The sequence below is a fragment of the Pseudorasbora parva genome, chromosome 5, assembly GCF_024679245.1.
Source record: "Pseudorasbora parva isolate DD20220531a chromosome 5, ASM2467924v1, whole genome shotgun sequence".
In the NCBI taxonomy this organism is placed as follows: domain Eukaryota; kingdom Metazoa; phylum Chordata; class Actinopteri; order Cypriniformes; family Gobionidae; genus Pseudorasbora; species Pseudorasbora parva.
In genome coordinates, this window is record NC_090176.1 from 16,095,048 (window position 1) to 16,110,862 (window position 15,815).

At 37.3% G+C, this 15,815-nt stretch overlaps 1 protein-coding gene across 1 annotated transcript in view; it reads right to left on the reverse strand.

Annotated features, from left to right (window-relative positions):
* Positions 1-15,815, reverse strand: part of vwa8 (von Willebrand factor A domain containing 8) — a 159,644-nt gene extending 143,829 nt beyond the window's left edge. Inside the window, exons 1-10 of the mRNA XM_067443330.1 lie at positions 15,552-15,815; positions 15,126-15,203; positions 14,593-14,723; positions 14,367-14,477; positions 3,988-4,155; positions 2,667-2,831; positions 2,527-2,576; positions 2,340-2,448; positions 1,326-1,430; positions 82-213 (exon numbers count right to left, since the gene is read on the reverse strand). Coding sequence (XP_067299431.1) covers positions 82-213; positions 1,326-1,430; positions 2,340-2,448; positions 2,527-2,576; positions 2,667-2,831; positions 3,988-4,155; positions 14,367-14,477; positions 14,593-14,723; positions 15,126-15,203; positions 15,552-15,690 — 1,188 coding nt within the window. The 5' untranslated portion in view covers positions 15,691-15,815. The remainder of the gene's footprint in view (positions 1-81; positions 214-1,325; positions 1,431-2,339; positions 2,449-2,526; positions 2,577-2,666; positions 2,832-3,987; positions 4,156-14,366; positions 14,478-14,592; positions 14,724-15,125; positions 15,204-15,551) is intronic.

A 15,815-nucleotide genomic window follows, 5' to 3' on the forward strand; every position in this document is an offset into this window, starting at 1 on the left:
CTTCGCTACAGGGACACGTTACTGTTAATTCAAGAGATTTTTCTTTAAAACAGCACTTTACCACCATCGCTGTGTCCTGACCTGAAAGGTGATGTTCTGGTTGGCGATGTTGAGTGTGACGGCTGCCTGTCCTGCATGATCTCCACTCGCAGGCTCAACGCTCACCACTGAAGTCGGAGAAGGCTTTGTGCTCCCATCAGTCAACTCAAACCTCTGAGAAGAGAGTGTATGTTAGTGGAAACTGAATATATATATATATATATATATATATATATATATATATATATATATATATATATATATATATATATATATATATATATATATATATATATATATATATATATATATATATATGATTTATATATCTACATTTATATCTATACACTTTATGTGTAAAAAATATTCTTCATGCTCCCTCCCAACCATTCTTTCACAATTTGAGGCTGATGAATCTTGACTAGAATATTGCCATTATGTGATTTTAAGAAATGAAAAGCCATACACTTCATCAATTAGGGTTCTAAGAACTGTTGCCAAACAGCCTATATATGTGTGTGTGTGTGTGTGTGTATATATATATATAGGCTGGCTGTAGGCCTCCATTCATATTATATATATATATATATATATATATATATATATATATATATATACAGTGAGGACAATAGTTTTTGAACACGCTGCTATTTTGCAAGTTCTCCCACTTGAAATCGTCATCGTAGGTGCATGACCACTGTGAGAGACATAATCTAAAAAAAGAATCCAGATATCACGATATATGACTTTTTTTTAACTATTTATTTGTATGATACAGATAAATAAATCTATATATTTCATATATAGTGAGGGAGCATGGAAAATCATTTTTACAAATAAATTGGCACATCTGAGTCTTTGGGATTTGCTGGAGTAGAATTTACAGAGTTTTCAACTCTTGCATTGTCAGTACAAGAACCACAAACCAAAATTTTACCAAAAATGAATGCACCTCTTGATGGAAATAACATCACAACATGCATTTCCATCAAGGGGTGTTTCAATTTTCATTCAAGATCTTGTATCGGCAAAGCATGAGCCGAGAACTCTGTAAATTTCCAGCACATCTCAAAGAAAAGATTCTTCCAGCTCACTCCCGTTTAAACAAATATACAAACGTTTTAAAAGCATCCCTGATTTTCTAGGAAAAATCTTATAGTAAAAATGATATGCATGTAAATGTTGCAGTGTATTATTATGCATTATGTTTTGTTATCTTGGTGCATGCAAAATAATATGATACAAAAATCCTTATTTGTTCCCTATCATAGGGGATAGGACCTTACACCGAGCACCCCTTCTACGGCGGTGCAGCCATCCTTTCCCAGCATGGCCTCGTATGGGTAAAGCCTCTGGACCAGCTGCTGCGCTGACAGCATGGGGAACACGTTCTGCAATACATTTACATTTTACATTTATTAATTTAGCAGATGCTTTTATCCAAACCGACTTACAACTGAGTACAGAAAGCAATCAGTCATGAAGAGGTGAAGAAACACAGAAAGTGCCCTAAATACAAAGTTTTGGATATTACATTTTTTCAACAGATACAAATGACCTTCAAGAATATATACACAATGAATCTGATGCACTTGGTAGGTACTAAACTGTTTAAAACCCTTATGTCAACAGTGGCGTTTTGAGATATACAGTAGATTGGCGCTCTTACACCATTTCCACTAGCACAATCAAAGGTCCAGAATCCTGTTTCTCAAATACTCATATGAGACAGTAATGTGCTCTTTATACAGAGACAGCTGTCAACTGATATAGACTTCTTGTTCCAGTGATTTAAAAAGGGGGGAACCATTTTTGGTTCCAAAAGGAAGCTTTCAGTTAAAGGACAACTTTGGCAAATTTTTAAGTTTATCTAGATCGTTATATCTTCGTGAGTACAGTCTATAGAAAAAAAAAAACGAACTGGATTGGTCACAGTAATCCAGTAGCGGTGGCTTTGGAATGGCCTCACAGGGCAGCGAAGCATTCTGGGAATTGTAGTCTTTCATGCCCATGAGACATAAATACATTTTCTCAGTCTAGAAGGCACCAAATTCAAAAATAATTTCACATTTGTACTACATTAAAAACCCAGTTTAAATACAGATTCATCTTTCCAGGGCTGAAGTACCCCTTTAAAGGGGTACTTCAGCGATTAGCAGATGGCTTTGTAGCAGTAGAAACCCTGGAGTGTATTCTAATTATTTTAAAATTAGTTTTGTTTTCACAATTCCAGTAATTTCAGAAATGTCACACTTCCCTGTTTATGTTATGTATAATACTTCATGCAACCTGCTACTCACCAGAACTGTGAGGGCAGATGGGAGATTGTCCACAGGGAAATCAGGCAGGTTTAAGCTGGCAGACTCTTGAGAACAAAGAGTTGTGGCGAAAGACAAGAGCTGGGAAATCCTAAGATGGAAACAAATTGTTTCAGAATTCAGTTTGCAACATTGCCAATGAAAAATCCATGTTTGAAAAGTGCTGTACCTTTCAGCGGGCACATTTGGTCCAATTCTGTACAGACGCTCTAGCTGGTCCTTCAAAAAAATAAAATAAAAAATAAAAACCCAGATTCTTTTGGTAATGCACATTTATCAAATGTAGATTCATTCATACACATGTAGTACCTTGAAGGGAAGATAGTAGATGTCTCTGGCCTGGAAGCGGGAGCGGAGTGGGGGATCCAGTGGGTTTCCTTTGTATCGGGGGACCGGCAGGCCAAGAGCAATAACTCGAAAATCCTCACTCACACGAACAATCTTCCATGCGTCTAGCTCTTCTTTAGTGTGCTCCTATCAGATCAACACGGACACAGCAAACAGTAGAGACCGGTACATTTATTTACAAAGTACATTTTGAAAATAAAATAAATACAGAATTTATTTTAAAATAAAAAATAATTATTTTATTTTAAAATAAAATTATTTTGTTTTATTTTATTTTATTTTAAAATAGAAGAATATGTCATAAAGTAATAAAATAAAATATTTTATATTATTTTATTTTTACATTAAAATAAAAATAAATTAAAATCAAACAATTTATATATTGTATATTTTGTATTATATTTAGATAGACAGACAGACAGACAGACAGACAGACAGACAGACAGACAGACAGACAGACAGACAGAGAGACAGACAGACAGACAGACAGATAGACAGATAGACAGATAGACAGATAGATAGATAGATAGATAGATAGATAGATAGAGAGATAGATAGATAGATAGATAGATAGATAGATAGATAGATAGAGAGATAGAGAGATAGAGAGATAGATAGATAGATAGATAGATAGATAGATAGATAGATAGATAGATAGATAGATAGATAGATAGATAGATAGATAGATAGATAGATAGATTTGAGACACATATTTGAGAAATACATGATATAGTAGTATTATATTTCTGTCATGATAAACCGGACGGTTTTCTGTGAAGTTATTTCAGTTGGAGTTCCAGTTTCAGTATGTATTTGTTGGAAGATTGACTCTCAAAGCAACTCTCTGAGCACCGTGAGTTTGTGTATCAGTCGAAAGCGTTCATTCACACAGAGAAACACAAAAATCACTTATTAGTGACATGCACTGATTGGCTGTTCTCATGTTTATCTCTGCTGTGTGACAGGCCGTTTCATACTGAGTAAAAATGTCCAGAGCTTATCATCATCAGAGTAAATTCTTATTGCGACCTTGATAAGAGATCACTTATAGCCCAGCCCTTATGGGTAATAAATGTTCTCAATCTAGCCTTCATTGTTACAAAACGTTAATTTTTTAGTTTGCATATGTACTGCATAATTAATGACAATATAAATGTTAAGTTGTTGTAATGTATTATCAACATCTCTATCATAAAGAATCAGTTACAGGACAGATCCCTGACTGTTTGTTCTGCTTCTGTGACCATAGGAAGGACTGTCGATACAGCGTGGCTGTCCTCACCTCCAGGAGTTTGTCGTAGCGCTGTGCTGACATGAGAAAGCGTCCATCTTCCAGCTGCATCTCTCGATTCTCTAGCAGGTTATTGAGAACTGGCAACACATTCCTCTCTGCCTTTTCCAGCCCCTCCAACACCAGAATCCGACCCTCAGTAGCAGCTCGGACAGCACACTGAGCGAGACAGAAAGGTCAGGAAGGGTTGGGGTTTATTGGAACAGGGCTTAGATGACATCAATGTGCAGAATACGGGCATGGACATGAGCTCAGACTAATTCTCTGGTACAACATCCTTTAAGTTACTGTTCCAGAGCAAAATATGGTCTCCTATGAACATTTGAAAAGTAGGGTTTCTTCAGGTTTCATCAAGTCTAAAATAAGACTTTTTAAGACCATTATAAATTAAATGTAAGACTTATATCATGCAATAAATAAAACAAAATAAACATACAGATAGGAAATCCAGAATCACAAAATGATTTGCAAAGCAAATTAATGTATTCAGATTGAACAAAGGATCAGTAAAAATCCCACCAGGATTTCACAAATTGTATTGTTTACCTATATCTAGTACAGGATAAAAGTTTGGACACATTGCTATTTGTAATGTTTTTGAAAGAAGTTTCTTCTGCTCATCAAGACTGCATTTATTTGATCAAAAATACAGAAGAAAAAAATCTAATATTGTGATATATTATTCGAATTTAAAATAATTGGTTTTCGTTTTATTATACTTTAAATGATCATTTATTTCTGTGATGCAAAGCTGAATTTTCAGGATCATTCCTCCAGTCTTCAGTGTCACATGATCCTTCAGAAATCATTCTGATATAATGATTTTCAAAGATGGAAACAGTTCTGCTGCGTAATATTTTTTCATAACCTGTGATACTTTTTGTATAATACTTTGATGAATAAAAAGTAAAAAAAAAAAAAAAAAAAAAAAAAAAAAGAAGCAAATGTTTTAAAAATAGAAATATTTTGTAACAACAATATACACTACTGAAATACATTAATGTATTTTCATTGTACTATAATGCATTAATTTTCAATGGGCATATATGGGACTGATACTTATTATAACATTGCAGTCATTATGGCCTTAAGAACTTTTTTTTTTTTTTTTTTTTTTTTTTTTTTTTTTTTTTTTTTTTTTTGAGGAGGTGGAGTAGGCCCCTGTGGTGTGTCCTAAGCTTTTGCCCTTAAAGGAAGTGTATGTACGATTGTGGCCAAAATTGGTACTGCAGGTGTATCCCCTCTCCCCCTCCCCCTGACTCGAGGTTGCCAGATAGGCTGCAGGATCAGCAGGAACACTTGTAGATCTGCAGCTGTGGTAACTAGAGCAGAGTTGGCAACACGGATGCCCAAACCCTATTGACTTCGTGATTGGTCGATAGGTGGAGGGTGGAGCTTCAGGCCAAAACACAACATGACAACATCAACATCAGTTGAGGGCTGCAATAACAACTTTAAATGGCAATATCCTGGCCGGACTACTGTTGTCAGTGATATATGTATTTAAAATTAACATGATTTCTTAAAGGGTTACTTCAGCGATTAGCATATGGCTTTGTATCAGTAGAAACCTTGGAGTATAATCAAATGATTGTGCTTCCCCCCACTCATATCCTCCTGAGATGAGAGATTTATGCATTTTATTTCTGGAAAAAATACTCCCGTGACACAAATTGACGATATTTGCGTCATCTTTGGAATGTTTGGCCAAAGGCTAAAGACTACAGCCAGCAGAGGGAGCTATTTCCACATGTTTTCAACCCGGAGATGGGAGATCACACTCACAGCTCAGCTCACAGCTGCAGGCATTCATTTAAACGGATGCTAAGCAATGTAAGTGTTTTAACTTCTCAAATTAATTTCTATGAAAGTTAAGCTTCCAAAGGCATGAACTGAAAACGCACCAGACTGAACACGCATTGTGAATGTATGTCGCGAATGTGGTCGCGATTTCTTCAGCTCTCATCCCGAGAGCTCATCAGCTCATTTATGACGTTAAATGTAATCTGACTCCTGCAGCGTTGTGCTGTGACACTCACGCGGTGACTCGATCGTTATATTGAACAGACATGTTCAGTATTTAATTGTAGTGTCTGTTCTCTAACTCAGTCGCAGTAATCATAATCCAGTAGCGGTGGCTTTAAGAATGGCCTCACAGGGCAGCGAAGCATTCAGAGAATTGTAGTCTTTCATCCCCATGAGACAAAAGTAAATGTTCGGGCTTTTTCTCGGTCTAGAAGGCACCAAATAAATATTGGTGTGCATTATGTGTGCATTTTACTTTTTAAGACCCTGCAGTAACCCTGCAGATGTATGGGATATGGATGGATGGAGGGAGAGGGGATATGAATGGATAGATGGGATATGAATGGATGGGATATGGATGGATGGATGGGATATGGATGAATAGGATATGGGTGGATGGAGAGCGATATATATATATATATATATATATATATATATATATATATATATATATATATATATATATATATATATATATATATATATATATATATATATATATATATATATATATATATATGGATGGATGGATGGAAGGATGCGATCCATCCATCCATTCATCCATTTCTATTCTACATAGGAACCCTGTTCAAAACAGCAAAACAGAATGACTTTCTGTGACACTACTGTCTCGAGGAGGAATTTCTATCTGCACCGTTTAAGAAAATGTTCATCTGTCATTTCACCCACATTACAGAGCAGTTCACATCTATTTTAGAAATGTACTTTTTTTTTAGAGCTTGCCCCATTTGTGGGCTGAATCTCTAAATCTTGTCTGTTATGAAGATGCAGCCATGCAAACACATGTGTACAAGAATCAAACGGCATTGACGTCAAAGCCAGGAAATTCTGGGCTACTCCAATGACCACAAAACATGTCGCCATATAATTAGGTTAACATGTAAATATATGCCTGATTGTGTGGGAACAGGGCCTATAAATATGTAGCCAGATGGTCCAAATTTAGCACAGAACCCATATCCATTTTTGATGCCATAATCACATAATTGCTAGAAATTTCTGTGACGCAGACTAGAGAGACTAGTTAACCACAAACCAGTGCGTTTGTCAATGAGACAGCAAATTGTAAATGGCCGTCGAGCTAAATGCCTTTGACCTGCATGAACTAAACAAGAGACACAAAGTAAAGCAAGCAGGAAAGAGTTCTTGGACCAAAATTAACTTTTCCTTGACTTCTCTGTGGTATAATGATGAAGAGTAGAACATATAGGGCCATAAACAGGGCTATATAGCGTGAGCGCAATTCTGGACAGTTTTGAGGAAAATTAGCTGTTTTGTGAGTGTCTCCTTTAAATGCAAATGAGCTGGTGCCCCCCGCCCTTCACAGCTTGTAAACACGCTAATGAAAACTGAAACATGATACTTGATGATGTTTGGTTTTGATGATCATCTCCATCACAGACATGCTCACGTGACATTGTAGTTCTTCATCATCATGAAACTTCATGAACTTGAGCACAGAGCATCATGAACTTGAGCACAGACATACACACAAGTGTAGACATTTTGTAAAGATTAATTGTGCATTCTTCATATAACGGGACTTTCTGCCATGTCAAATCATGCATATAGTATGCTTGCTTTTCTGTTAAAAGTATCACTGGTTTGTGAATATAGACACTTTATTAACAAATTATTTATAGGGAGTGTTTATGCTGGGATGTGTAGGTGGTGCGGTGACATGCAACTTGAAAAGTTTAAAGAAAATCTATTTAAATGTGTTTTTAAAGGGGAAGAACATCTTAGCCTTACCTTGGAGTTTGTTCACTCTTTTAGGTAGTTTTTTTACGCCTTGATCATGCCTACAATAATGTTTCTGCCTAACTTCCTTTCAACAGGAAAAATTGACAAGCAATTATTTGAGGCCTTTAAGGAATGTGTTTAAAGGGGGGGTGAAACACTCAGTTTCAGTCAGTGTCATGTCAATCTTGAGTACCTATAGAGTAGCATTGCATCCTGCATATCTCCGAAAAGTCTTTATTTATTTTTATAATTATGTAAGAAAGATGCGCTGTTCCAAGTCTTTCCGAAAAAAGCCGAGCGGGTGGGGGCGTATCGTGTGAGCGGAGCTAAATAATGACGTGTGCGCGCTGCTGCTATTGTGTTGAGTCGAGTGCGTCGTAAAGCTGTGTCATCCCTAACAGCGGGAAAAAAACTTTATTCAAAATAAAAATATGGCTTTTAATCAGATACAGCCATACATCTATGATCCGGAATCAGACCCAGAGGCTGAAGTTGAACAGGAGCAGCAGCAAAAACGACTAGAGCAGGACGTCTCTATGTGGTACAAGTTATACAGTAACTATATAATATGCTTAGCGGCTTGTGTTATTTACATATTTATACTTGAATTATATCGTCGTTTTGTCTTTGAAGGTGTACATGTGGGAAGTGCAGTTGTGCACGTGTGTGTGTGTGTTTACGCGTGGTTTGTGTAGACAATTGTAACGTTAGTAAGCGGACTGGTTTTGCACGGCAGGCTAAGTTAGTGTTTACATAGAAAGACATGGAATAGTAGCGCATTTGAATGAAGAAGCGCGCTTATTTAGTTCAACATATTCCCCACTCTTTGTGTATTGTTGTTTGGAGTGCTTTTACAATACACAAACATAAAGTTACACATATAGTGGCCAGCTAAACAAATGTACACGCACTACACATCGCATGCTCCATTGATCAATTAACTATACGTGATCATGTTTGGGCTACTTGATGAGCATAGGCAAAAACACAGACATTTGAAGCACTCTTACTCACAGCCTGCGGTTCTAACGTTGGGACCTTTATCGTTGGGACTGCTCCATCCTTCAGCATTAGGCGATCGGAAAATCCTGTGTTGAGCTGGGCCTTGTTTATGAAACAGTCGGCACCGAAATGCAGCGAACAGATATAAACATTCGCGCAACTCAGTTGCTGATCCAGAAAAGCAAATTCCATCCACTGTTGCCTTACCGCGGGGTTTTTGGGGAATCTGTGCAGGACTGTCTTGGTCTGGCAACCAAAAACGCACTTTTTTGGTGACATTGTAATTGTGCACATCACCTGTGCAGCGCAGCCTACGAGCCAGCGCTTTGATGGGCGTAGCCTGTTACTTTCTCTCTCTCTCTCAAGGAAATTCCGCCCCCATTAACGTCAAGGGGACACATGATCGCAAAAAAACTTGCCGAAACTTATGACTAACCGGAAGTAGTATTTTTGACAAAGAAATACTCCCATCAAACGTCCACCTTAACTTTTGAAACTTTGTCTATGTTTAGTATGGGATTCCAAGTCTTTAACAGTGTAAAAAGATCAGTATGCATGAAACAGCATTTCACCCCCCCCCCCTTTAATAAAATATGGTTTAATAAATATCAAATAAATAATAATAAATAAATCAATACACTCACCTAAAGGATTTTTAGGAACACCTGTTCAATTTCTCATTAATGCAATTATCTAATCAACCAATAAATCACATGGCAGTTGCTTCAATGCATTTAGGGATGTGGTCCTGGTCAAGACAATCTCCTGAACTCCAAACTGAATGTCAGAATGGGAAAGAAATGTGATTTAAGCAATTTTGAGCGTGGAATGGTTGTTGGTGCCAGACGAGCCGGTCTGAGTATTTCCCAATCTGCTCAGTTACTCAGATTTTCATGTACAACCATTTCTAGGGTTTACAAAGAATGGTGTGAAAAGGGAAAAACATCCAGTATGCAGCAGTCATGTGGGCAAAAATGCCAGGTATATGCGAGAGGTCAGAGGAGAATGGGCCGACTGATTCAAGTGCCAACTGTGCCAATTGGGCATTGTTTAAATGCCAGGGCCGACCTGACCATTGTTTCTGACCATGTCCATCCCTTTATGACCACCATGTACCATTCTCTGGTGGCTACTTCCAGCAGGATAATGCACCATGTCACAAAGCTCAAATCATTTCAAATTTTGAAATCTTTTTTGAACATGACAATGAGTTCACTGTACTAAAATGGCCCCCACAGTCACCAGATCTCAACCCAATAGAGCATCTTTGGGATGTGATGGAACGAGAGCTTCGTGCCCTGGATGTGCATCCCACAAATCTACAACTGCAATTTGCTATCAATAGCCAATATTTCTAAAGAATGCTTCCAGCACCTTGTTGAATCAATGCCTCTTAGAATTAAGGCATTTCTGAAGGCGAAAGGGGGTCAAACACAATATTAATATGGTGTTCCTAATAATCCTTTAGGTCAGTGTAAATATGAAGTGTAACTTAATCCATTTAAAGGGATAGTTTACCAAAAAATTACTATTCTATCATCATTTATTCACCTTCAAGTTGTTCCAAACCTGTATGAATTTATTTCTTCTGCTGAACACAAAATACAATATTTTGAAGACTGTCAGTAACTAAACAGCTAATAGGGCCCATTGACTTCCATTTTTCCCCATATAATGGAAGTAAATGGAGTCCATCAACTGTTTGGTTACCCACATTCTTCAAAACATCTCAATTTGTGTTCAGCAGAACAAATAAATCCATACAGGTTTGGAACAACTTGAGGGTGAATAAATGAAGGCAGAATTGTCATTTTTGAGTGAACTATCCATTTAAGGTTTCTCAGTAACGCAAATGACATGGTAACAATGATCTTTAGCCATTTATTCTCAATACAGCATGGACTCTTATAGCTAACTGCTTAAATTAGACACTCAATCAGATTGAAAATAACCCTCTATGAATAGTTGATCATTCAGTCTAAAACATTTCCCATTCACACATAAAGGCAAGTCAACTGGGAGTTGTTTGCCTGACACACAAAGCTTGTTATATAGGTCTGAAAATGAGCGCAGGGCCCAAGAGAGCAGTGAGATGCTCTAGTTAACACCCTGCCCCCACACGCAGCCCACCTTTTAAACAAGTCGTCCATGCCTACTGCCTATCAACCAATCCAGACTGCAATTACAAGCAGGAGTGATGGAATCCAGTAATATCTAATAAAATAACTATAGAAACACTATAAAACTGGACTGTGCATTAATGCAAAGCCAAAGCTATTTACCACAAAGCTCAAGGCACAATTCATTATCAAAATGCTTTAGAATCATGTGCACTGGGTCTAATGACTCTGTTCGCAAAGGTTAAGACCTTATGTACCACTTAAAAAAGCTCAGAGAGGGTTTCCATGGTAACATGTCAGCATTTCCTCAGTGAAACTTCGTACGAGCGAACCTTTCATCAGATATAAGAGCAGAACAGAGGAGCTTTGGCTAATAATTTAAAGCCTGGAAAGACAAAGCTGAATAAGTAGATAAAATTGACCATCTGGGCTACGTCATTAACCACGAGACTGTGACCTGAATGACATGTCTCAAATGGAGACAGTTTAGATCAAAAAAAAAAAAAAACTTTTTTTATTTAAGGTTAAGTTTTAGTTATTTTGTTACGTGTTATTGCCATTTTTGAAAATCTGAATTGAAATTCTGTGAATTGATGCAATTTAATTCACAGAAATTAAATTCAGCCAACTGAAAAATTTAGATTTTCAATTGGAGACCTGCATTTTTTTACAGTGTATATTCTCAAATGTCAGGGTGGCACAACGGCAAACATGGCTATTTTATTATTAATTCCCATGTAATAACAGTAAACATGATAATGCATCATCATCCAAAAGGAGCACAACTGACCATTGTGACAAAGTGAAAAGGTTTGTAGATTTTATAAAAATGAATTTAAACATTATTTAACAACTGAAACTTAGTTTAAACACATTGTTCATGACTCAACAAATATGCTTTACATCAGTTTTGAAAATAAAAAAATAAAATAAAAAAAACTTTTTTAAACTTTATTTGTCAATCACCCATATATAAGGCACACCTGTTACCTGTTCAACTGTGTGTTATTACAAATATCTAATCAGCCAATCACAGGGCAGCGACTCAATGCATTTAGTCATGTACAATTAAGTTCAGTCTGAGCATCAGAATTGGGAAGAAAGGTGATGTACCTGACTTGTGTATGTGGTGTGGGTGTTGATGCCAGACGGGCTAGTCTGAGTATTTCAGAAACTGCTGAATGACTGGGATTTTTAAATGCTGTTGATGCCAGAGATCAGAGAAGAATGGCCAGACTGGTTTGAGTTGATAGAAAGGCAAAAGTAACTCAAATAAGCACTCATTATAACCAAGGGGTAGGAGCATCTCTGAACGCACAACACATCTGCTGATGTAGCAGACGGGTTACATTGCAGAAGACACAACAGTGCCACTCCTGTCAGATAAGAACAGGAAACTGAGGCTACAACTCACACAGGCTCACCAAAATTATTTAGCCCAGTTAAAGGCACAATATGTAATGTTTCAGCATTAAAAATATAAAAGATCACTATATCTATGTTATATATTTTTTAAAGTTGTGTGTTTACATTATCCCGACAGTTCCAATTAACTTCTAAATCCAGAGAAATTAATATTTTAATTCGAAGACACGGACCGTGTCTTTATTTCCGTTATGTCGCCAGTCTTTCACGTCATATCAACGTTTGCGTCTTGCTTCCTGCGGAACTCGGCGGAACCGCCAAACTCAAAGAGGAACACTGACAGACAGTATAAGGGGAACACCCGTATAAAAAAGTCTGTATGATAATGGATCATGACTACTCTTTGCCTGTACGTTTTGCCAGCTCAACAAAGCGCAAACGTACGGGTGAAAAAAAATGACCCGAGAAGATTTTGGGACAGTAGAAGAAGCAAGAGACGTGTAAACCTTGGAGAAGCCTTTGAAAGATGGCGAAATCTTTGTGACAAGCTCGGACTGCAGAGAGATATGCTGATCTCGCTTTCGTTTTAATAAACAGGTAATTTAAGTAACCATTCAGCTAACATAATAATCATATAATCATAACATGCTGTATGTTTGCATATTGCATAGCGATCTTGACCACATTGAGACGCGTTTAGCTGAATACGTATAACGTTACATTTTGTATTGCATCGGCTTTTCAAACAGGCGGATTCTTTGTTTTTGGAGACTGAAACTGAGACTTTTTAAAACTGATTCAAAAGTATATTTCTATCCGTATATTTGGTGACACGATGATGTCATGTGTAAAACGCAGATGGACTAGCTATTATTGGTTTTATATGTAGCTGGAGAAGGTAACGTTAGCTTCATAAGGTAATATGCCACTATCTTGGTCAATTAATATAAGGTGACCGTCACTTTTATCATATGTTAATACTAGCTACATATAATATCGATTTAATAATGATCTACTTATTCATATATCTCTGAGTTCCAAAATAAATGTTTATTAGAATGATTGATGAACGTGGGGAGCGACACAGCGCGTGTTCCAATGAACAACGTATTGCTGGTGCTGGTTCTCTCATTTACTGTTTTATGTTGGTAATGATAAACTAAATTGAAATGTATTTCCTTATTGAACAGTTGATATACAGAATGTTCGACAATCGCGGATGCCATGTCAATATATCTATAATTTGAGTAACTCAAATTATGATGCGCGGTTAATATGTCAACATAGCCTACCAACTTATAGGTATGTTGACATAGCGACCGCCCGCACAACATTCTGTCTCGCACATTATCTAACGTTACTGATAAGTTTGTTAAGTAACGGTAGCTTGCTGCTATTTCATTAGATTGACATTACATAACGTGAAAAGCCGTAACTAAACTTAACAATAATAGAGATGTAATATAACAATTACCTTGTCAGTGAACATGTTTTCTGCTGGAGATGCCAGATTCGCTGGTTGACAGTGGCAAAAATGACAACAACTCCCATGAGCACACGCACTTTCCCGACGTCATCAAAGTACGTCTGTTGTTATTATTTTGAATGAGTGACCCCTAGTGGCCAAAAGTTGCATACTGCACGTTTAATGAAAGGATTTTTACTTCACCATGTGAGTGCCTTCTTCATAATTGGAAAAACTGCTGGTTCTGAAGAGTCTAGATTTCTGCTGCAACATTCAGATGATAGGGTCAGAATTTGGCGTAATCATCTCAAACTGGTCCCTTGAACATGACAATGAGTTCACTATACTCAAACTGACTCCACAGTCACCAGATCTCAATCCAATAGAGCGGGAGATTAACATTATGGATCTGCAGCCGACAAATCTGCAGCATCTGCGTGATTATATCATGTCAATATGGACATAAATCAGCACCTTGTTGAATCTATGCCATGAATAATTAAGCCAATTCTAAAGACAAAAGGTGGTCCAGCCCACAACTAACAAGGTGTACCAAATAAAGTTGCCGGTGAGTGTTATATATAAAATAAACAATCCTGATGAGTGAAAGGTGAAAGAGGTCGACTTGCCTGGTCTATATAAAAGGCAGTTCCTGAGCGGATCTCTCTGCGCTGTTTGAGATCAGTCTCAGTAGTGTCTCTGGACAGGGCAACATATTCAACCTCTCGCTTTGTTAGTTCCTAGCAAACAAGAATAAAAGGGCATATATAAAGAACATAGTTGGCATATGTTTTTGTTGTTGTTTTTTTGCATGTATTGGTGGTTGGGGTTAGGAGAGGTAATACTTGAAATTACCAGGTACTGCATGGCAATAGAGCGCCGCAGAGGACCAGGAGGACCAATGAGAAACACATCCTGACCAAGAAGGTCCTTCTGCATTATCCAGCGAAGGTGTTGGGTGATCATTTGTGGCAAAGCCTCCATCACTGCCAAAAAGTACATTATTGAAAAATGCAGACAATTTTCGAAAATTATTTATGGATGGATTATAGATGGATGGAATGAATTAAGATAGATAGATAGATAGATAGATAGATAGATAGATAGATAGATAGATAGATAGATAGATAGATAGATAGATAGATAGACAGACAGACAGACAGACAGACAGACAGACAGACAGACAGACAGACAGACAGACAGACAGATAGATAGATAAGTGGCATGTGCATTAAAAAGATGCTAAACATTTTTTTTCAGTTCTAATATGAAATATATGAGCAGCTTTAAATCAGTTGGTGTTTTGGTGACTTTAATGGACTTATAAAGTCAGCTCTACACAGGTGTCCTAGTAGAGTAACAGCAGGTGTATTATAACTAGCACATACTGTGATTTACTGGCACAAGTTCTGGATTTCTGGGGGTTTTGAGCCGATACGAGATTTCGCCAATCTTCACAGTGTCACCTGTTGAGACGAAAAAAGTTAAATTGAATTGCAAAACAAAGCAAATGTTACACAAATAACCAAACATGCACTATGTATATTCGCAAACAATCCTTATCACCAGAGCAGACATTTATTTTGAAACGTTAAAGACGCATGTCAACATATCGGAAGTGTAGCGTTATTCAAAACACAGAACACAAAGTAAAAATAACTTGGTGGGCTCCATTTGACCTGTCAGTGAACAACAATGTAATACTTGAGTAAAAGCTCAACATCAAACCTGCTTAATAACAAACTTTAAAGACAAGAAGGGCTATACTGTATGCAGGTAAACAGACTTTGGCTTTGTTGAAATCAGTAACCTGCCTGATGAGGTGTTGAGGAGTTTGACCTCATGTGCGCTGCAGTTCCAACCTTCTTTTGACATCACGGGTCCTAATATATGGCGAATCCTTCTCGCAGCAACAGCTGCTGCTGTTCCTTTAAATAAAATTCGCGAATGCATATCGACTCTTTAAAAGTGCTGTTAAATTACTCATATATCTGCTACACTGTTATATATCCACTGCTATTTCATCATGCTCACGTCACAAGTGTTTACACCGCCGGTGCACAGATGTAGACGGAGAG